General features: G+C 41.6%; 1 protein-coding gene across 2 annotated transcripts in view; it reads left to right on the top strand.

Moving 5' to 3' along the window:
• Window positions 1-23,485, top strand: part of fat4 (FAT atypical cadherin 4) — a 173,949-nt gene that overhangs the window by 71,733 nt on the left and 78,731 nt on the right. For both annotated transcript variants that reach the window (XM_074673772.1, XM_074673771.1), the window contains exon 2: window positions 22,253-22,384. In XM_074673772.1, the coding sequence (XP_074529873.1) occupies window positions 22,253-22,384 (132 nt within the window). The remainder of the gene's footprint in view (window positions 1-22,252; window positions 22,385-23,485) is intronic.

Here is a 23,485-nt window from a genome sequence, read left to right as displayed (position 1 = left end):
GTGAAGACCTCACTTTAAGCCGAGTAAGCGGACGTCCATTTATTTTACAGTCTATGGATGAAACTAGAAAGACTTTTATAAGTTATGGTTAAAGCGTTGGTCTAATACCAGAAACAAGCAAATATCACTGGTCCCTAAGATACTCCCTGATACTGATTTAATCTATTTCGCTCTCTGTTTTTTGTTTTCTTTTTCTTGATGCCTTTTCACTTGTTATGTTTGCCACTGATACAGCTACTGTCCAATATCTGTGCACTTTTTTTCTTATCTATTTTTCTTTGTTCATAAGGTTGTGACTGTTGTGTGAGGAAGGGAGGGGAATGGATGTGAGGATGTGTGTGTGTATGGGGTGGTGAGGAGGGTGTGTTTGTTGTGGGGTTATGCTATAGATTAGATTAGATTAGAGATAAGAGTCTTTACTGTCTCTGAACAGTAGTACAGACAGGGCTTTACATTAACACCCGCCACTCGCCAAACACGGGTGAATTCCTGTGGCGGGTAACACCGTCACTCCTTCTAGCCACTTTGGCGGGTTGAATTATTTAATTGTAGTTTTCTGAAACGGCATCTGAAATACCAAACCTAGTGCAATATGAGGCTACGACACTACAACTCCCATGACGCGCACATCTCCAGTCTCTGTCTTGGACACCGTGACAGCTCCTGGTGTTTAGGGCCTGATAACATGATTTAAAAGTTCACTCACATCTTTTTTCCTCTCTATTTCAAACAGATCCTGGGGTTTAAGTCACAAACTAGCGCCAAAACTCCTGTAACTTTTTTAAAAGTGAGGACAGAGCTCATTTAAACTCACACTGCACCGATCTCACCAGCAACACTCGCCTTAAGCAGAGGAGAGGAGGAGCGCAGGTAGAGAAGAGAAACCGGTCACAGATACGAGGAGCTGTAGGAACAATATTTAAACCTCCTAATAAACAAACATTTTTCAAAGTTATATGTAAAAAGTTCACTCTGGAAATACTGTCAACAAACCAAATCATTCTATATAAATGAAACTTATGGTCCAGTGTGACCTATATCTGTTGTTTACGTCTTCATGACACATTTTTTGACTGATACGGCTTCAAAAAATGTATGATTATATTTCAGAGTGACTTATAGTCTGGAAAGTATGGTACTTAGTTTATTACTAAAAAAATACTGTTGTAAATAAATATTTGAGCAGATGGTGTTTCTAGCTTGATTTTTCAGTTAGGTTTTTATCTTTTCGATCAATCTTTAACCTTCACAACTTTGATTTAATGCAAAAATAAACCCCTCCTTTTATAACTTTGTCCCAATAGCTCGGATATTTTCATATTTAAGGAGCACAACCGTTTGAGAGCTGAATACCTGATTATGTCGTCTTTATTTGAGTGTGCTCAGGGGTCATTTACTTTTTAAAAAGGTTGTAAATCCATCTCAAGTAAACTTTACTATCTCATCATCCACTTTAATCATATTTAACATAATTATTCAAGAACAAAATCGTGGCTAGTGAAAATGCTGAGTGGCTAGTTACTCTGAGAAACCACCAGCCACAGTGGCTGGTGAGCCAAAAAGTTAATGTCAAGCCCTGATTATAGACAAGCGTGAAGACACAGTTTGAGCACGTGTAGAGCAAATTTGAGAGCAAGAGCAGAGTTTTGAGAGTCAATGTCATTAAATCTGAGCATGAAATTGATAAAATATTGCTCTCAAATCAATCAAAAATGCTCTTGAATTAAGACAGGAAATCAATTCCATAGTTATTTCACATATTTTTTGCGTATTGCACCTGACCGTGGTTGAACGACACAGGACTGTGTAAACTTTTTGAGTTTAACAGGACTATGGCCGTGTTGTAAAAACTGTCTCTGAGTCTGTCAGTCCAAGCATTTGTAACTTTTTTTTTTCTTCTCCTGTTTTACTTATACTACCTCTTACAAAATGTGTTTGTACTGACTTTTTTCTACATGTTTTTCTGGCCAAAGAAAATCAATAAAAAGTTTTAAAAAAAGAAAGAAATGAAGTGCAGAAGTCGTCCGCTGCAGGAAAGGTCAGCTGACAAATGACACCCCCGGTGCTAAACTGCAGGTTTTGACCCCCGGAGTAAGCAAGAGCTCCCACAATGCAACAAGTCAGAGGAATTAATCATCACCTCCCGACCTCTGACGCTGACCCTTTAAACCCTGGAGGGAAACTAAAGGTGTTATGGATGATGGTGGAACGGCAGAGAATATGAGCTGCTTCCTCCCCGGCGGGGGCGTCGACGCCGCCTTTTTACGGGCCGACAATTAATCGTCCCTTTAGGTTTTCCTGAACGGGGAATTGAGGAGAATTGTCTCTGGGCTTTTCAGCTGCGTTCAAGCGTGCCGCCGGACAAAGAGTAAAAACGATTGGCTGTGGAGGAGATTTCCCCATAAGGCTGTTTTTGAAACATTTCTCTTTTGTCTCGCAGACAGAGGCCTTCTGGGACGACCTTCCCCCACATACACACACATACACACACACACACGCTCACACACACAAACCGTGAAGTGACCGTTTCAATATTTTCACTGATTCTACGTCAGCCGCTCTGGGTGTACAGACAGCCGGGGCATTGATGTCGCAGCCGCGCCGTAAATCACGAAGAGAGTGCCTCAAATCATGTGGATCCTCCAAAGGAATGAGGAGCAGGGAGGACGCTCCGTGGAGAAAGTTCTGGATCTGGTCCAGTTAATGCAAAGGATGAGGCTGGGAATGGCCGTGAACAGCGGGAGATAATGAAACGAGCAGGCAACATGTGAAGGCCATTGATGTTTTTTTTAATCCGCTAATGATGTCCCAGAACCCGTCTTTGGCCGCAGGATTTCTTCCCATGCTATTTCGTCTCCGGGGGCTGACGAGCATACAAATGGCTGCTTAATTAAGATGGATGGTACTTCTAGGAGGCACATCTTCATCATAGTAAAACAAAGCTGAACGTGGAGACTTGTGAGACCTCCTTGTAGCGGTGGTGGTGGTTGTGGTGATTGCTGCACGGTTTCATACAGAAAAGAGACGCAGCACGGGGAAACTGTCCCTCATTGTCAAGTTATTTGGCAGAAGTCTTTTTTTTTACGCCACCTCATGTTAAATTCATCAACATTTCTCTGTCACTTTTTTCCTCCTTTGCCCGACAGAGTTTCTCTGGGTTCTGGTTCCTGCTGAGGCCCCAATGACCGAGGCAGATGTACGCAGCGTAAAAAAAGAAAAGAGAGGCTCTCATGACCACTGGGCAGAAAAAGGTTATTCTTCGGATCAGAAATAACCAAGCTGGCGTGAAGCGATATATTTAAAGGCTTGATGAGGCTGACCACTGTATGTAATATAAAACTGCATTAATCATATCCGACTCCAGGGAGAGAGGAATCACAGGCAGGATGAAGACTTCTCTGACCCACGGTGCAGGAAGAGCTGGAAACACCAACTTAAAGAGGGGGTGTTCTGCTTTCCCATACTGTAAACTTAGATGTAAAGTAACAATCCTGGATGTTCAGACTGAGCATGTGCAGATTTTCAAACCTCTACATGTTCAAAGTTGTAGAAATCCCTGAATCCAATGCTTGTAATTTTTTTACAGATTAGACACACAGTGGGAGGATTATCATGGATTTTGAATGTCTGACGATTCACCCCATCAGGGGTGTGACTGAATAGGTGGCTTGGGGTGGCACAGGCCCTATTTCAAAAAAGACAGGACAGCTTCCCCAGGTGACTGGCAGCAGTGTAGGTCAAAAGTATGACGTGAAGATATTATAGGGCTGTTTTATATTCAACAGGATTGTTATATCACATTTGACGATGAGTGACAGCTGCCGTTCATGTGTATTTCCTTTACCATTGTACCGTTTTGAAGCCAAAATTCCCCCGTCAGAGGCGCAGCCATTGGCAGCCAGAGTCTGTACAGTAGAGACTGAGGGATTCTGGGAGAATCTGAGTGGAGCCAGGTGACAAAAATAATGTTTTTTTTCTTTCAAGAGTCTAATCACTTCTTGACTCTACCTCCTGACATATTTTACAATCCCTAAATAAAAATACATAAGGATGGCAGCTGTCAATCATCGTTAAACGTGACGTAAAACCTTTTTTTAACCTTGTATAACTAATTAAAACAAAACTTTTCAGGAAAAAGAGGACTTGAATACAAGGCAGCCAAATGATATCTTCAAATCACCACAACAATCAGACGTGAGAAACATTTCTACCAGGTGTTTTTATTTTTTAAAGTTTGACCACAGCCCATCTGGAATGACTGGGGAGGCTGATTTTTTGACCTATACTGCAGCCAGCCACCAGGGGGAGCAGTTTTTGTGGCGACCTCGAGGTATGGGTACCTTTCACATCTGAATTTATACGTTACCGATGTCGGTACCTGGCTATCGGTACTTAACAGTACTAATTTTTAGTACTTTTTTGTGTTTATGTGGTAAAAAAATATCAATTTGTTTAATAGTAGAGTATGATATTTTTTCAATTCAACATATTTATTCTACAGTATATGTCCTTATAATGCTGTGTTCTTGTCCAGCATGGACTCTCACTCACAGTCACAAGGATGCATTTCAGTTCCTAAACATGGTACCTTTTGATTTTTTGTGAATTGGTACCTGGTACTTTTGACAGGATGCGGTCGGTACCTATAGAAGTACTTAATTCGGTACCCATTCCTAGTGATGACACATAAGAAGAGTGGGCCTCAAACACTGAGGTCTGCCCGTAGCTCCACCCCTGACAGGCCTCCAGTTAGAGGGCTGGCCAATTAGAGGGAAGGGGGTTTGGGGAGCAGGAAGCCTTAAAGAGACAGCAGATAAAATTAAGTGTTTCAGACAAAAGCTGAAAAAAAAACACCTGTGTGAGAAAAAAAAAATAGGGGGCATTAAATTAAGAAATGATACGCTCACCGAGTGTCTTGAGTGTGCGAACATGTGAACATGGAAACAGTCCACTGTAAAAACTTCAACCTTATCAAGTGTGTTTGTCTTATTTTCAGTAAAAAGTGTCTTTTTAGACTTGATATGAGCCACATTTACCTGAGCAGTCCAGAAAAATGTCTGATTTCAAGTTATTTAAAGACAAAAATGAGGTTTTAATTGCTTGTAACAAGTAAAGAAAATACACATTGGCAAAAACACATGCTTAGATTTCACTTTTGCTGAGTGAAAATGGCAAAAATTAAAAACATTTGCAATAAAGCAGTAAGCAGTTGTCTTGGATTTCCTGGACGCTTACTGCGTTTTCATCTGTCACTGTTTTATGTCAGGTGGTATCTAAGTTAACGAACCAAAATCGCCTCCTACAAGAAACCAAGTAGTTGCAAAATAAGTCCTGAAGGATCAGTTTAATTGTCTTTTGTTTCTCTACTCTTTGTGCTAAATTGAGTTAACCACTTCTTGCTTCACATTTTCCCAACTGAGGTTTTTGTTTCAACAATAATTCATTTTTAAATAATCAGATCTGAGGTTGTGCAGTTTAGCTTTTGTCTCTTTCTCACTGTTTTTGTCTGATCAGCAGAAGCTTTAGGTGTCAGTCGGGATCATGGGTCAGACACAAGTTCGCCTCCCGGGTTACTCCCCCTTTCACCCCCACCCTGCTCCTCCAAACGCTGATGCTTGCAGCGTTTTTTCACATCAGCGAGCTGCAGGGGGTTCCTGGAGCTTTTCTCACAACAATCCGACTTCTGTTTTGGATTAAAGCTGCTCTCTATACCATCATACGTGCATCCCCGGCTCGCAGCCCTCGTGTTTGTTTGAACGTAGTAAACAGTTTCACCTTTTTTCAATTTTCAGCTTGGCGTTTTTCTCCCCAGGAGCTCTGCCAGCAAGTGATGTATTCAGTTCAACTTCAGTTCAGAGTTAATAGTAAAACTGATTTTTATGACATGAATGGAATCTGGCGTTCTGTACTGACCTGCGCAGCAATCTTTCTTAACAATGTGAAAATACATTACCCTCCCAAGGCCAAGATTTCTGTGTTTTTTCTCCTTTTCGATCTGAGAGCAAACAAATCTGAAAACCCTGACCCTGTCATCGGCTCAGCAGCGAGGGAAAGTCTGGGAACAACATTTCTCCTGATGCTATCTGAGCGTCCAAACATCGCAGAGTGAGGGAAACCAGATCCAATGATGTGATAATCAAGTTATTCCCAAACATCATTACAGTGGGCTAATTATTCAACCCAGATTTCTTGGTTGAGGAATTAGCCGGAGCAGAGGGGGAGATGTCACCACAGACACAGCGTCTTTGATAATCAGGTCAAACCCAGGCTCAGATCAGTCACTGCGGGATGGTTTGTCTGCTTTATGTAAAGCTCCCGCATCCATCACAGACGTTAAAGCCTCAGGATGAGCTGCCAGAGGAGACCAGGAAAGGTCCCTGATATCTGCTGCATGTCGCTCAGATTAAATCTTTATCTGATAGAAAAACACGCTAACATTAAAAACAGAGTCATTTGGAAGAGTTTCTCTGTCTGATACGAAGAATTAGGATGGCTCCAGACGGACCAGATACAAGAGAGCCGCGTTTTCCAGGGATCAGCTGATCCTGATCAAAATATCTTAGATTGGAGCCAATCTGAGCAGTTTAAACCCATAATCTCATCTGATCATTTGTGTCAGCTGTCACTGAGCATGGTATGCGTCTAAACACTAATTGTTAAATATAACGGAGACTTTCTTTAAATTACCGTAACTCCTCAAACAGTTGGGCAGGAGAAAAAAGTGCAAACAGCTCCTCAAAGAAGAAAAGACAAGCTTCACGGTGATGTTTCGGGTATTACAGTATTGTCCAAGAAGCTGCGTCCGATCACAGGCAGTATTTCATGCAAGCTGTTTCATTACCGTAACTCTTCAACTAATTGGGCAAGAGGAAAAAAATATCAAACAGTGGACGTCCTAAAACTTTGAAGTGCATGGTTTCTGACTCTTTTAAGGACAAAGTCACAAAAAAGTCCAGGTGGCCTGTGTGAGACTTGGGTGATAAAGGGTCAAATGTGGAAATATTTCAACCCAGGCCGTAAAAACAGTCTTTTGTGTAAAGCTGCATTCAATACTAAAGATTTGTTACAACAGTCAAAAACTTAACTAGCAACAATGTTCACTGAAGGAAAGGTTGCTCTTCTGTCAGGTTGCCAACTTAGCAGCTTTTCAGACTCCTCTAGCAACTTTATTTTTTTCCAATAAATCTAGCGTCTTGAGTTTGAAGACTAATGTGAATGTTTTGATCTGTAGCACCTACTGCTTCACTACCAAGCGGCAACCTCTGGTCTGAAAGTATGAGACAATGCTGAAGTGCTAAAATCTGCTGTTTCTTGAGTGTTCGCTTGAGGCTGGTTCCAGAAGTACAGGAAGTCACATTAACAACAAGCCAAAAAATCTGTTTTCAAAGCAGAAATTAATCTATTTACAGCCTGGTTCAAAAAACATCTCCTGTCTGAATCACTAATCAGCGCACACTGTACGGGCGTGATTTTTTTTCTAACTCGCCGTTAGGGGGATATTGAGATCGTGAGCTCAGGTCATGTGACCGATAGGCGCCCTATTGCTGTACATGAAGCCCTTGCCACTTCCAATATGGCCGCGATAGCCGATCTGCTTCATTTTCCATTTCAGAGACAGATGGGTGACATTGTGGAGACTATGTCCATGTTTTATACAGTCTATGTCCACTACGAGCAGTGCATCCTGCCGTGGGCCCCTCCCCCATCCAAAACACACACAGACGGACACGTCCTTGGTGCTCGCAGATACAGACAGAGCAGGCGATTGCATGGAAATGAACTGGATTATACTTTTCTCTTTTAGGTTGATGTTGCCCGTTCCAACCCAGATAAAGGTTGAGGCTGATATTTAGACACTAATGTTTAATTCTTTATTTTAAGTAAAAATTGCCCTGTTATACTTCAAATGAGCCACATTAAACTTATCTGACCAGAAAAATGTCTTTTTAAAGTTATTTAAAGACAAAAATTAGGTCTGAATCGCTGTAACAAGTTAAAAAAAATGTGCAAATGGAACAAGATAAAGTAGCTTGAAACTAAAATTAATGTCTCAATACAAGACACTTTTCTCTTGTTCCATTGGCAGATTTTTTAAACTTGTTTCAATCAATTCAGACCTCATTTTGCTTTAGATAACTTGAAATAAGACGTTTTTGGACTGGTCCGGTGATTGTGGCTCAGGTTAAGTCAAAAAAGTAGTAAAATAGAGACTTTTCTTACTGAGGAGTTGGCAACTGCACAATCTTTGCTTTAAGAAAAGGATAAAGATACGAAAGAGAGCAATAAGATGTCTAATGTCTAATATTTAAGTTTGTAGAAAAACACCAAACAAAAAAAAAGTTCTGCAGCTCTTGCAACAATTATCTTATTATCAGCAAAAACTCAAACATGGGATCAGTATTGTCAGATATTCAAGACTGAAAAACCCAACTGGGATGAGACAGCTCGAGTCACTTTTTGATATCATTAGCGGTGGAGAAAACATGCAGATCCCTGATTTATGAAAGTTGCTGTACAACATAAAAAACTCTCCATTACATGTCAGATCTGGATTACAGAAAGCACAACGAAACGCAGTAAAGAGCGTCTGTCAGGGTGTGAAATTATTGATGAGCCGTATCTTTTCTGCTGTAAAAGGTCCAGTGGCACTGACCCTAACTTCTCCCTCACAGTCTTGGAGAGTCCAACGTGTAATTTATCAGTTTTTGGACTCAAGCTGAAACTTTTATGGCCAATTTTGGGGACTTTCCTTTGTCTGACATCAGCTGCAGATTAAACCGTTTCTCCTCAGGATGGAAAACAGTCCTCTCTTTTGTTTCAAACTCTTTGTCTTTCTTGTAAAGTTCACGTCTTATCGTCTTGACTCTAAATACCCTGTCAGAGCAGAGCAGAGCAGGTTGTTGTCTGCTGCAGCTGTAAAGAGTCAGCGTTCTCCATATAAGGACGGCTTAAAATCAGAAAATCTCTGTTTGGATCTATTTTAAGAGCTCATAACAAAGCGCTGTGTTTCTCACTTTCTCTTCTTTCCATGGTCTGCGAGCTTTGAACGCTGTAATTGGAGGTAATTGTGGAGAAAGCTGAGTGATAAGGACGCAGACTCACGCAGAGTCAGTGGCACCAACACGAATCCTGATGGACGTCTGATTCCCGTCACGGTCTCCTTCCACTTTTTAAGAAGTCCTTAAAAAAGACAGAAAACTTGATAAAGAAGAAAATACATTTCTCTCCCTTCGTCTTCAAAGCATACTTTTCACAAACAAGCCAATTATTTTCTTATTTACCTTTCATCTCAACAGAAGCAGGAAATTCTTGTTTTGATGTTCTAACCTTATAATCCAGGGATACGGCGCGCGGCGTTTAATAGGCTATGGTAATTTCAGTGATGGCTTTGAATTGTACTCCGGCTTCAAGGAGAGCTAAATCTTGTCTCGCCTCCATTAGCTCCGCTCTGATCTTGCACAAGGTCTAATTAAACTTTCCGTCTGCCTCTCTCAGGTAGGGATAATAGAGGAAGAGTTATGGCTTCGTTTCGTGAAGAGGAAGCTCGGTGTGCACCGCTCAGGAACGTTAAAAACGACAATCCGTCACGGTTTATTTCCCCAATCCAGAAACGTTGACGTGCCTCTAACGTCTGAAATGATACCCAGGCTCCAGATGACCTGTTCGGGGAAAGGTTCGGTGGGATTATGTGCAGATATCCCACCAGAGGGAACCTCTTTGGCAGAGGCCTGCTGTAGACAAACAATCTCTAACAGTTGGAGAAGTGGTCCACGGAGAGGACGGCGATCCCTCTTTATTGAAACCACTTGTCCGACATTGTCCCTCCTCGTGTTGGTTACATAAGACCAAGGTGCTCGGTGATGGTTTGCAGACCCTCCTGTTGTGTTGTGTTTTGTCTGTCTCTTCCCCTCACACACTCCTGCTCTTTTCTCCCTCTTTCCACTGGACGGCGGAGCGTTTCAGGGGGTTCTTCTGGGGGGATATGATCGCATCCTGACTTCTCCCTCGCACCGTGCGTTGAGGTCTGGCTGACGTCCAGCTTTGTCTGCTCTTTCCCGGGCACATTCCCATCTCCGGCACGCTCAAATTCCTGTCTGTGGAGTGCGCTTGCACTTTGCCGAGCCTGATGACTGCGGTTGGAAGATGAATTACTCTGCAGGCATTTGTTTGACAGATCGAGCCGGTCTCGATTGTACACGTGTTAAGGAAGCAGTGCAGAGGAGATCACTTTGACCTTGTCTTAATTATTTAGAGCGTTACTTCTGTTGTTAAAAAACAGAGTTGGCACATCTGTGAGCGTCCTTGACCGGGTCATAAATCTGAAACCAAGAGTCTACGACGGTCTGCCCAAACAACCAGGAGAGGTCGAGGAGAAAGTAACAAAGAAGCGCTCTTTGTCTGCTCATCTCTGCAGCTACAGGAAATGAGTTATGTTGGACGTGGTGTTTTATCACTTCTCAGTTCCTCGTGCATGCAGAGCATTCATCAGACCGCCGTTCATCACACCATCAGGTTTTCAAATTAAGCAAACACAGACACAGGCCCGGGGCTTTTTCGAGACGGCCTGCAATCCATTTGCAAAGTTGAAAGGCTGACAGGCTTCTTCGTACGATATATTGGATCCTAAATGGTGCAGGAGCTTTGGGGGGAAGACGGTTTTTCCAACCCGGATGGTCTTCGTTAAAAACGTCGAGTTTAATGATTCTGCAATGTGGACGGAGTTCATTTCAAGGCTTGTTGAAGCGGTTATGGGAACATACTTAGTGACCTGCACAGGTGTGGATCTTTGAAGGATGCCAGTGAAAGAAAGACAACCTATCTGTCTTGATATGAAACTCGTCCTCACCTTAAAGGAGCTGGGAAAGCTGGAGTCTTATGTGGATGGACTTTGTTTGGGGGTGTGACCTCCTCGCCTGGATATGAGTTTCCTCTTTAACGTATTACAAGTTCATCGAAAGCTCCCTTGGAGTTCAGCGCTTTGTTGAAGCACTTGTGGGAATACGTGAGGCCATCCTGACTGCCTGACCTGCCTGGGTGTGTCTCCTCCAAGCGTTCGCAGTCAGCGGTTGGAAAGGATGTACCCTCTCTGTCTGGGTGTGCGGTGGCTCAGTTATGACTCTTCTGCTCCTTTTAGAGACACAGAAACCTGAGCTTTTGTGTTTCCCTGCTTCTGTTGGAACACTTTGCTAACCAGACCAGGCTGCACCAACCTCCACAGTCCTCTGCCGTCACATCCCACGAGGCCCCGCGAAACCCAAGATAACCATCATGTCACTGTAAGCAAACAGAGCAGATTGGATTAGCTTGAGATGTTTATTTATTATATGTCAGTGGATTTCACATGCTCTAAAGCAGGGGTCTGAACCTTTACTTTCATTTATCTTCACAGTAAAGACATAAAAGTGTATGAAATTCTAAACCCAGTAAAAATCTAGAGAATAATACCTATCTAAACATGAAGTTTTTGTGTTTATAGGTGTTGATGTGATGTCTTAGTTATTAATTATTTAAATAAATTAACAAATAAAAAAAATATAAAAAAATGTATTAATATACATTTTAAAATTTGCAAATGCAGTTAAATTTAAAAAAAATTTCAAAAAAATTGCAACATTAAGAAAAAAGAAATTTAAAAAATGTGCAAATTTCCAAAAATGTTTAATCTTAAAAAAATAAATAAATAAATAAATAAATAAAAAATTTCTAAAAATAGATAAATAAATAAATTCAAAAATTGTAGTTTCAAATGTTTTTTATTTTTTTTTATTTATATTATTTTTAACCTTTCAACACCTTTCAGGTTTCAAAAATTTGCAAAATATCTCAAGCAAAATAGAACCGAATTAACTTGCTGAAATTCAAACATTTTAAAAATCTTCATAAAAATTCAAAATTTTTTCTAAACTTGGAAAAAAAAGTCAAAATATTTATTACGATAAAAAAATTGCAAAATTGAAAATAAAAAAATCTCAAAAAAACTTGAAAGCTTTATGATCAATACCCTTTGTACGAAAAAAATATATTTTTGATTTCCAAATAAAAAAAATATAAAACTTGTAATGTCAAATATTTTAAAATATTTTTCAAAAAAATTAGATTCCAAAAATTTGCAAAATTTCTTATGCAAAATGGAATTAAATTAGCTTGCTGAAAACCCCAAATTTGAAAAATCTTCAAAAAAAAATAGATTGTTTCTTAACTTTCAAAAATGTAAAAAAAAATTGCAAAAAAAAAAAAAAAAAAAAAATTAAAAGCTTTATTATCAATACCCTTTGTAAGAAAAAAAAAATCTACATATAACCTTTAAAGCTACAAGGGGCCACTGCAAAGGAGTCAAAAGGTCACTTGAGGGTCCAGAGCCGCAGGTTGAAGACCCTTGCTTTAAAGGTTTGTAGTGTTCTGTTTTATGGCATTGCAAAAATACACTCGTGCCAAGCATGAGCAACTTCTTTAATTCTGGCTCTTACTGTGAGATGAAGTGCTATATTTGGAATGGCTTCCTGATCCCAGTTTGTAGTCATCATCAGTAAAAAATGGATGATGCAAAGTGGAATCGTTCAATCTTCAGAGGTTGAGTCTAACGAGAGCTGGAAGCCGGTGCTTCCCCCAAACCTCGACCCTGACTCGTCAACAGCGTCCAATCAGATATTCAATCATGGTGAAATGATTATTTCCTTCATGAGACGCACCCTGCTCCACTTTTTATGATCTGATGAGCTCAGCTCCTGCTCCACAGGCCAACTGTTGCATCAGTCGGAGAGGTTCCTTTTTTCTGCTTGGTGTGCTTTGGAAGAATTGTTTTACTAATGAGGTGAACTCGGAGCGCTTGCTTAAGAGGAGATCAATGGAGTGAGCATGCTCAGTGTGACTCATGTGTAATGCAAACCTGTGGTCACTTAATTAATCAGGCGCTTCACTGCTCATTAAACAGAGCTGAGAGGGAAACTGACAGCCGACATGGGATTGTGCTTAAACAATAGACTCCTGCAGTTACGGTCGCTCCGTCTGCAGGAGGAACTTGGCAGGATGGCTGCGTGGGAATTTTTAAAACATATGAAAACCTGTGCTGGTCTTGCTCTCCGGGCTGCAGGTGATGCTTTTTCCTTCAGCTGCAGCGAGAAGCTTCTGACATGTGTGCGAGGGGAAGAGCTATTTTGGTGTATTCTGTTACTCCTCAAAGAAACGTCTGAACTTTGATGTCTGCTGTCTGCGCGGCGTCCAGGAACGAGTTTTCATTAGGATGTCTTAATATGGAGAGTACAAAGCAATGCAGCCACACTTTGATGGTTTATTGGGTCAATTCTCCAAATCACTTTAAGTTTCCACATAGATTGTCATTGTGTGTGTGTGTGCAAACACCAACTTCTTATTCTTCTATCCGTTTTTTGGCACGCTACTCCTCCAACAAATTATCACAGATTGTTACTGATGGAATTGTAAAATGCTCAGCATGCTCAGGGGGATTGTGTGTTTACATTTCACATTTCTAACCCTTATATTTTTCAAGATATTAAGCATTTCCCCATTTTTTTTGCCCATTGAAACGAATGGAGATGATCTGTGGCCATGGAAACCACACAGCTGATGATGTCTTAGGGGTTCTGAGGTCAAAAATAGGACGGGTGGGGTTAGGGTCTGGATTAGGGTCTGGATTAGGGTGCAGCATTTGATCATTCAGCATTTGCTGTGCTGCTTTTTGCTTTAAAAAGATGACACACCAGCTCGTCTTCTGTCTGCTCTGGTTGCACCACATAACTCTCTTTAATCGGTTTTCATCAGAGCCGTGTCTTTGGTTTTTAAGAAATTCCTGAAAAATCTGCAAAATATTAAAAATCACATGGGTATTTTTACTGGGAAGACACATTTTTCCCAATTCTTTTTATTTTCCAGTGCTTTGAGTGCAACACAATTAAAAATCCATTTAGCCCAGACGCTTCGAATGCCTCAAAACCTCAGCTCATAAAACAAAACATCAGTAGATCTTACAAACGCTGCTGGAAACACACGTCTGTGCTGGATATGGATGAGCTGATGTTTTGAATTCGACCTCTTTGAGTTGATTATGTAACATAAACTCAGACATCTGAATTATCCAACCTGTCACTGCTGCGCTTCAGCTCTGGGAAGCAAGTTTAAAAGTAGAGACCTGACTTCTGGAGCATCAAACTGAAACAGCCTCACCTTGTCTGCGTTGGTTCATATGGCTCCAACATGTCAGTGATGTACGTTGGTGGTAAACCATGAATGGACTTGTACACAGGAAGTCAGTGCAGAGACCTGAGCTCTGTATTTCCTGATTCTGGTCTGGTCTGGAGCAGCAGCATTCTGGATGTACTGAAGCTGTCTTACAGCTGGTTTAGGGAGTCCAGGGAACAGGAGGCTACAGAAGTCTAACCTGCTGGAGACTAACGCAGGGGTGGCCAACCTGCAGCTCGCGAGACACATGTGGCTCTTTGCCTTTCGGTGTGGCAACGTTGGGATTAGTGTTGATCAATATTTGGGTGTACACATTGATACTTAAGTTTCAGTTTCTTTTCTCTAGTACCAATTTAAACACACAAACATAATAAACCTCGCTTTGAAAGTTGGAAATGTATTGACTTTCATTTTCTAACATTTCATTTATGTGTGAGAGGAAGTGTGTTTGTAAGACCCGTGTGTGACCTGGCTCTTTGTTGTACCACGGTCATTTTTGTGGCTCTTGGTCTCTGACTGGTTGGCCACCCCTGGACTAACGCATGGATCAGTTTTTCTAAGTCAGGTTTAGACTTTACTCTTTTGATTCTGGGGATGTTTTTTTAGGATGGTAAAAAGCTGAGAATGTTCTCGATTAAGGTCCTAGTCCGACATTAACCCTGGATTTCTAAAGGCGGGTTTACACTCCAGGATGATGAGGCTGTTTTTTGTTCCGATCTCCCTCTGTCTGATTTTTGCAACATTGTGGTGTCTAGGGATGGGTACCTTTCACATTTGAAATGATACGGTACAGATGCCCGGTACCTGGCAATCAATTTTGGTACTTAATGATACCAATTTTGGGCACTTTTCTGTGTGTTTAAGTGGTAAAAAAATATTAATTTGTTTAATAATAAAATCTTAAATGTTTCTGCTTGACATATTTATTTCTCAATATATAAACTTGCAATGCTGTATTCATGCCCAGCATGGAAAATTGCCTACTCTACCACTTCCTCACAGTCACAAGGATGCGTTTAGGTACCTAAACATGGTACCTTTTAATTTTATATTTTTTCTTTTTTTTTTCTTTTTTTCTGATTTTCCTGTGGTGTGGAGTGGGTCAAGAGTGGTTTTGTCAGGTCCGATCCGCTCTGAAGACCTCAGAAGAAGAGCTCTTAGACAATGAACACGTTTAATATTAGAGACTAGAAATCCTGAGCATGCTCAGTGTGTAATGCCACGCCTACTGGAGCAATCAATCAATCTTTATTTATATTGCCCCAAATCAAAACAAATGTTAACTCAAGACACTTTCCAAAAACATTAACCAATTAATGATGATACAATTTCTTCAACAAGCAGAGCCAATCAGAACGCGAGCTGACTCAGGTGACTGACCAAAGAGGAAGTAATGAATGAAGGAAGTCCTGCTTTCCAAGCTCTCTTCATTCCCGTCGTTTCCATGACTTTTCCCATCATTGTTTTTATTTTTTGTGTGTTTTTTTCCAGAAAGTAAGAGGTTAGAAACACCTATCATTGCTACTTCCTGTTTGTCCGCCATCTTTGTTTACACCAAAATCATGTTTTACTATGTGAAATATGGACTATCCAGCATGAAGAGCCTGATACCGATAACACGTTCTCCTTGTTTCTGTGGGTTGATGATTTCAGTTTTGTCTGCACTGTTGGAAAATTTGCTTGAAACTAGAATAAAGTTTCTCTTGTTCCATGAAGTCTAAAAAGACATTTTCTACTGAAAATACGACAAAAACACTTGATAAGGTTTTAGCTTTTGCAGTGTGGGAATGATGTTGTAAGACGATTAATTTCTCACTTCTGACTTTAACCTCTTGGACAAACTCATCCTGTCACTTTCATAATCCACTTTGCTGCGTGAAGCGCATGACGCGTGAATCATTCATTCATCCTCATGAATAATAAAACCCTGGCAGCCCGTCAGTGACACCTGCAACCTGAAACAGCCGTGTGTGAAACACGATCTGTTACCTTTAAAGTAATGTGTCTCACCTGACTCTTGCACAGACAGGTACAGGGAGCAAAACCTCTTCCCCCGGCTCCCCTCAACCCTCCCCCCGTCCTGACCCTGCTTCCTCTTCCTCCTTTGGCTGAATTTGTTACCAAAGCTCTTTGATATTTCTCCTCCTCTGGGAACCTGCAGTGCAAACTGGAAGCATGAGGCGTAATTATTTCTCAAAACTGCACTTCTTCCCTAATTAGTTCACTCCTAAGAAGTGGGCCTTGCATTATTTACACATCAAGGGGACACACAGGGCGGGAGATAAATATTCATTGTTTGTTGACTCTGCCCTGGTCCCTGGGCTCAAGTGCAAGTGGAGTGGAGAGCCGCTGCCATTGTGGCTTGTTTATGCGACTTCTGCATCGTCGCTGCCCGGGACATAATTGTCTTGTTCTCCTGTAATTATCTCCACTCATGCAGACACAGCAGCACCAACACAGAGTCACTTTAATAAGTGGACAACAATCTCATCTTGGCAGAAGTGGATCGCCTGAATGAGGCTCCATTGATGAGATTGGTCGTAATTGTGGCGCGGCGTAGCCTCGTCCTGCTTGTGGTCGTAGTAAACAGTCATATTTTATTCATCCAGACTGCGACACCGTTTCAGCCGCTAGCTTTTTGTTCTGGGTCATCTTTAATGAACTCAGGAATCTGCTGCAGCTGCTACCAAGAGTTTCCTGCTACTGTTAGCTCCAAAGCAGATTTATGGGACATGTGAAGTCTGCTCTTCCTGTCAATAGTCGGGTATGAATAGGCCGCCGTATCTGACCCCCAACCTTGGTGGTCGAACAACCTTGAGGCTATTGTCTTTTCTGAAAAAGCCTGCTGGGAAACTCTCCCATTGTAGACTTTTCACAACTGTTCCTACTTCATCTCTCCAGCTTGATGAGTGTGTGTGTGTAGCAGGAGAAGAAGGGGGGCAGGTTGTGATGCCTGGCACGAGAATTAGCATAATCAGTGTCAACATTAATGGAGATTCTATCACTGGAGAATTTAAACACGGCTTTTCCATATTTATAGAGGCAATAAACAGAGAATGCACAGCAAAATGTCTGTTATGGTTCGAAAGCGAGCCATGTTTACTGGCTTTGAAATGCATATTTGGGTTAGTGGATGAGGCAGACGGGTAGGAGTTGAAGTGGTCGGGTGTGAGTGGAAATGTAAGGCTGGCGAAGAGCATCAGAAGACATAACGTTATTACTGGGTTTCCACTTTCCCCTCTATACACTGTAAAAAGTGATTTTACACGTTTGTTGTTCTACAAATCTATGTCCACATGAATCAGAAATGCATGTAAACCTGACAATGAAGGTATTTTGGGTGGGAGTGGGAATAAAAAACGGCTACATCATCAAGTTTCTGTGATGTTTAAACACAACACTGTAAAAAGTTACACTGTAAAAATAACGGCAAACCTGCTAACAGTACTTTTCTGTTGTTTGACATCTGAGAATTTTTTGTTGTGATGGCGTTTTGTAACCACAACTTGGCGGTCTGTGCTCCACTGCACGGACAGGCTGTCTGTGCTCTGTTGTACAGACCACCTCCCTGTGCTCCACATGGCATACGCCTATGTAATCAATGATTTTTACAGTGTATGCTAATATTTTTATGCTAATAAATGAGATGTGTTGATGGGTAAAGGTCAAACAAGACAGCTGGTCTGTGCCATTTAAAACACAGACATCTCTTGTACAGCTGGGTCTCATATCCACTGTGTTCCCTCCTCACTTACAGCTACAAAACGCCATCACAGTAAAAATTACTTTGCTGTAAAAACTTGATGAGTTAAGTTCAACCCAGGGATGGAGCCAGGATTTCAGGTTTGGGTGGGCCGAACTAATTTTGGCCCACCCCAAAAAAAGTTAGCGGATCACTAATTAAATCCTGTTTGTTTACTCTTTTTTTTTTTTCTAGCAGGCTAAAATGATCGCTAATCATTGCTGCTTTCAAAGACAGGCCATCTAACACTAACAAAACAAATAAGGAATAAAAAAAATCCACAATGCTTCTTTTAAAACCATTAAAAAAAATAAAATTATCAAAAAAGGAAAATTAAAAGAAAAGTTTTGGGTAGGCCTGTTAAAAAGTTGGTGGGCCTGGGACCTCTGAGCCCACCCATAATGCCGCCCCTGGTTCAACCAACATTTTTTGTAGTTTTCTTGACCTTCTTTTTTTTCTAGTTCAAATTATTTTACATTTCATGTTGAATTAACTTTACTCAGTCAAAGCAACAAGATGGCTTGAGTGCGTTAAGTTGAATCAACAAACTATTTTTTACAGTGTATCTGATCAGCTGAGTTTTAGAACCAATTCGTTAGGTTGATCATTGACGTTGGCTCAGCGCCTATTTTCTCTTGTTTTCCCAAAAAGTGAGGCATGGGATGGGATTGGGGTCAGGTCAGTCAAATTCTTCCACACCGAATCAGGAAAGTCATTATCGGCCTGGCTCTGGGAGAAAAAAGGGCATTGTCATGTTGAAACAGGAAGCTACCTTCCCTAAAGCTCACTATTGTGTTGAATGTTTTCTGCAGCAGTTCGATTTCCCTTGATTGAAGCCGAGGAGCCTGAAACCAGGAGAAACAGCAGCATTGGGAAAGACGTACATTAACTGTAAAAACCACTATCTTGGATTGTGTAGCTCTGGGAGTGCGGTGGGAGAACTGTTGGGGGTCTTTACGTGGTCGACTGTAAAATGAGTAGAAGCTAAATACGTCGTTTTGATTCACTTAAAGAAAGATGATTTAAAGAAAAGTGGATCTAATCATAGGTTTCACTCCTGATTCTGCGGGGTCTGTATTAGATTTCATCAGAGCGAGTCTCTCTACATGGGGCGACTTTTATCCACATGGGGGGTCTGTGGTCCGCTGTGATGTGTGTTTATTTTGGTTTGTAGGACATGGAGTGGGAATCGTTTTGCTCTCCTCTTACGCTCGCTTTAAATCTCCACAGAAGAGAGCCTCGGGTCGTTCTGTCGATTATAGAGACCCAGTTTTTCAGGAACTCCAGTGACAGTAGAGAGCAGTGGTGTGGACAGAGTGTTTGAAGGGCAGAGGCAAAACTGAGCATTCAGGGTTTTCAAGAGGGCACTGTGGAGAACACTAGATTCCATGTTTTCAAAGGCATGTAGGCACCGTTAAGTGTGTTTTTCCAACCAGGGGTGCAATCAGCATGCATTCTGGTTTCTAAAAGGGCACTTTAGAGCCTATTTTGGCTCCCAAAAGGCACTTAAGCATATATTTTAGCCCAATAGATAGCACATGAGCATGTGTTTGGCCATCAGGGCACTGATGTGCTTGTTATAGCTTCCAAGAGGGCACTTTAGCATGTGTTTTGGCTATCATAGGGCACTTTAGCATGTGTTTTGGCTATCATAGGGCACTTTAGCATGTGTTTTGGCTATCATAGGGCACTTCAGCATGTGTTTTAGCTATCATAAGGCACTTTAGCATGTGTTTTGGCTATTATAGGGCACTTCAGCATGTGTTTTAGCTATCATAAGGCACTTTAGCATGTGTTTTAGCTATCATAGGGCACTTTAGCATGTGTTTTAGCTATCATAGGGCACTTTAGCATGTGTTTTAGCCATTATAGTGCACTTTAGCATGTGTTTTAGCTATCATAGGGCACTTTAGCATGTGTTTTAGCTATTATAGTGCATTTTAGCATGTGTTTTAGCTATTATAGTGCATTTTAGCATGTGTTTTAGCTATCATAAGGCACTTTAGCATGTGCTTTAACTATTATAGGGCACTTGAGTATGTGTTTTAGCTACCATATGGCACTTTAGCATGTGTTTTGGCTGCCAAGAGGGCACTTTGGTGTACATTTTGGCCCCCAAAAAGACACTTTAGCATGTGTTTTGGCCTAATAGAGGGCACTTTAGCAAGTGTTTGGCTATCAGAATAGCACTTGAGCATGTTTTTTGCTATCAAAAGGGCAGATTTGCATATGTTCTCGTTATCAAGCAGGGACTTGAGGCATGTTTTGGCTCCCAAGATGGCACTATAAATGTGTTTTTTTGCTATCGAGTGCACTTGTGCCTGTGTTTTGGCTATCAATTTGCACTATAGGCCTCTTTGCGTCCCAAAGAGGCCACTTCTGGCGTGTTTTGGCCTTCAAAAGGGCATTTTAGCTTGTGTTTGGCCATCAGGATGGCACTAATGTGCGTGTTTGAGCTTCAAAGAGGGCACTTTCAGCATTATTTGGCTCCCAAGATGGCACTTTGGTGTACAGAGGGCACTTCAGCAAGTTTTTGTCTACCAGGATTGCACTTTTGCATTTGTTTTGGCTACTTAGCGGGCACTTGAAGCATGTTTTGGCTCCCAAGACAGCACTTCAAGAGTGTTTTGGCTATTGAGGGCACTTTTGCCTGTATTTTGGCTATCAGGATTGCACTTCAGGGCCTTTTTGGGTCTCAAAGATAGCACTTTTAGTGTGTTCTGGCCTCCAAAAGGGCACTTAAGCAAGTTTGTCCCACCAAGAGGCACTTTAGCATGTGTTTTGGCTATAAGTATGGCACTTTAGGGCCTTTTTGGGTCTCAAAGAGGGCACTTTTAGTGTTTGCTGGCCCTTAAGATAACACTTCAGCATGTGTTTTGGCTCCCAACAAAGCCATTTAGCATGTGTTTTTTCAGGGCACTCTAAGGCCTATTATAGCACCAAAAGTGGCACTTATTGCATGTGTTTTGGCTGCAAAAAAGGCACTTGAAGCATGATTTTGCTCCTAAGACGGCACTTTGGTTTACATTTTAGCCACTGAAAGGTACTTAAGCATGTGTTTTGGCCCAATAGACAGCACTTTGGCATGCTTTTGGTTATCAATGGTGCACATTAGCATGTGTTTTGGCCAGCAAATGGCGCTTGAGGCATGTTTTGGCTCCAAAGATAGCACTTTCAGAGTGTGTTTTTGTCATGGAGGGCACTTTTGCCTGTGATTTGGATATCAGGATTGCAGTTTAGGGCCTTTTTGGGTCCCAAAGAGGATACTTTTAACTGGTTCTAGCCTCCAAAAGGTCACTTTTGCAAGTTTTTCCCACCAGGAGGCACTTTAGCATGTGTTTTGGCTATCAGTATGGCACTTAAGTGCCTTTTTGGGTCTTAAAGAGGGCACTCTTAGTGTTTGCTGGCCCTTAGGATATCATTTTAGCATGTGTTTTGGCTCCCAACAAAGCCATTTAGCATGTGTTTTGGCTATCAAGAGGGCACATTAGAGCCTATTTTGGTCCCAATGAGGGGACTTTAGAATGTGCTTGGGCATCAGGAGGGCACTTTAGCACGTGTTTTAGCTTCCAAGATGCCACTTGAAGCATGTGTGTTTGCCATCCAGGGCACAGTGTGTGTTTTGGCTATCAAGATGGCACTTAAGTTTGTATTTTGGCTATCAGGAGGGCACTCAAACATGTGTTTTAGCTCCCAAAAGGGCACTTCAGTGTGCGTTTTTCAACAATCCGTACATTTGAAGGGCAGCTACCTCCCCTGCCCCCCTCATGTGCACACCTCTGGTGGAGCATCTCAGAGCTTTCTTGGTCTGTATTCTAGAAACTTTCCTTCCTCTATTATCTGCTTTAAGCCCCTCAGACTAACAATATAATAACACAGTCGTCATGATCCCACCAGTTCCAGTTTGATCCAATGTGTCGTGTTTTTCCTTCCAGAACAAATATTTCCTGTAGGATCTGATTCTGAAGATGTCTTAATGCAGGGACTGTAGCTGCCATCACAGGATAAAGACTTACTCCTCTAAATCTAAACAGATGATCTTTGGATGAAGCTGTATTTCACTCTGTTTAGGTTATGGCCATTACAGTCTGTACAGTACGCCTCACTTCATAATTTCACATCTCTCCCTCTCTGGACTGAATGATAAGTTTCCTCTGCCTCTGCAGCGTCTTCATCATGTGAAACTGAAGAAAACTGACATTTCTTTCATCCCCTCTTCCTTTCTTTCTTTCTTTCCAGCCATGTTAACGGCTGTAGCAGGCCCAGTTTGGCGGCGCGCTAACGGAAACTCTGGTGTTTATTCTTCCTCTGCAGGTGGAGATCACGCTGCAGGACGTCAATGACAACCCGCCTGTTTTCCCTAATGACATCCTTGATGTGACCATTGAGGAGAACGTCGGGGATGGCTTCAGGATAATGCAGCTAACAGCCACGGATGCAGACGAGGTAATAGCTCCCAGTTTCTATTCTGTCTGACAGTGTTTTTGTTCCCCTCTCTGCCCGTTTTCCACTCCGCTGCTTTCAGAGCTGATATCCTGGGAGTGATATGGATTAAAATATGGTCTCAATTCTTATTCCTACTGTGCAGAAACAGCTTTCAAATGGCTTTCGGGGCCAACTAACTGTCAATACTGTCAGGGCGCTAAGTCGACGTGAAGTATCTTTGCACATGCCAGGAAATTGATGATATAAGAGCTGAGATATTCAGAGCAGGAAGGCTTTGGAAACAACATCAGGGCTGTGGAAAGTGTCTGAGTTTGTGGAAAGTTGATGAACTTGTAATTTTTTTATTGTACACAGTAAAAGCAAGGGTGGTCGCACATTCATCAGGAGTCCAATGGACTGTGTTGCTTAAGCTGAGTGTAGCTCTCTACACAGAAGTGACACCCTGATGAAAATTAGGGATCAGGGTCAGAAATACTTTATCAGTTCTGGTGTGTTGTTCAAGAGATACTCGTTACTTGTTAGTAAGCACATCATTCAACATTCAAAAAATATGAGCTGATAAGGAATTATAAAAGAGTTCAGATAACTCCTAGGAGTTTAATTTTGAGGAACAGAAAAAGTAAAAACTGTAGTTCCTTGAGTGTCCACTTGAGGCAGTCTCTGAAAGTACCAGAAACAACATGCACACCAAATCAAAAAAGCAAAACTACAGCAAAACTAAACATGTTTCGATTATGGCTGCTGATGACGACAGGCTTCAAAACATTGCATCAGAAGCAGATGAGTGACATCACAGAGGGACTGAAAATGCTGTAGTTTGCATGCCAGGCCTGTAGTTGGCACTATCAATGAGGAGACACACCCTAGGTGAACACTTCCCCGTCTTTCCACAAGGAGAAGTCTCACCAGACGCTAAATATGCAAGACTCGAGAGCTTTGTCTGGACAGATGACGTAAAGCTACATCTTCTGGCAACTCTCATTACAAAACAGGGACAATACAAGTGAAATGTGCAAAGCAGAGCGTGCACTGAAAATGAAAAAAGAAAACAACTCGACCAACTGCCTTTCACAGGCTTTCTGTGCTCCACATGGCATGGAC

This window comes from Halichoeres trimaculatus, unplaced genomic scaffold (genome assembly GCF_033239565.1).
Source record: "Halichoeres trimaculatus isolate MK-OKI-2021-1 unplaced genomic scaffold, fHalTri1.1 fHalTri1_scaffold_7, whole genome shotgun sequence".
In the NCBI taxonomy this organism is placed as follows: Eukaryota; Metazoa; Chordata; class Actinopteri; order Labriformes; family Labridae; genus Halichoeres; species Halichoeres trimaculatus.
This window is presented reverse-complemented; position numbering and strand designations above follow the sequence as displayed.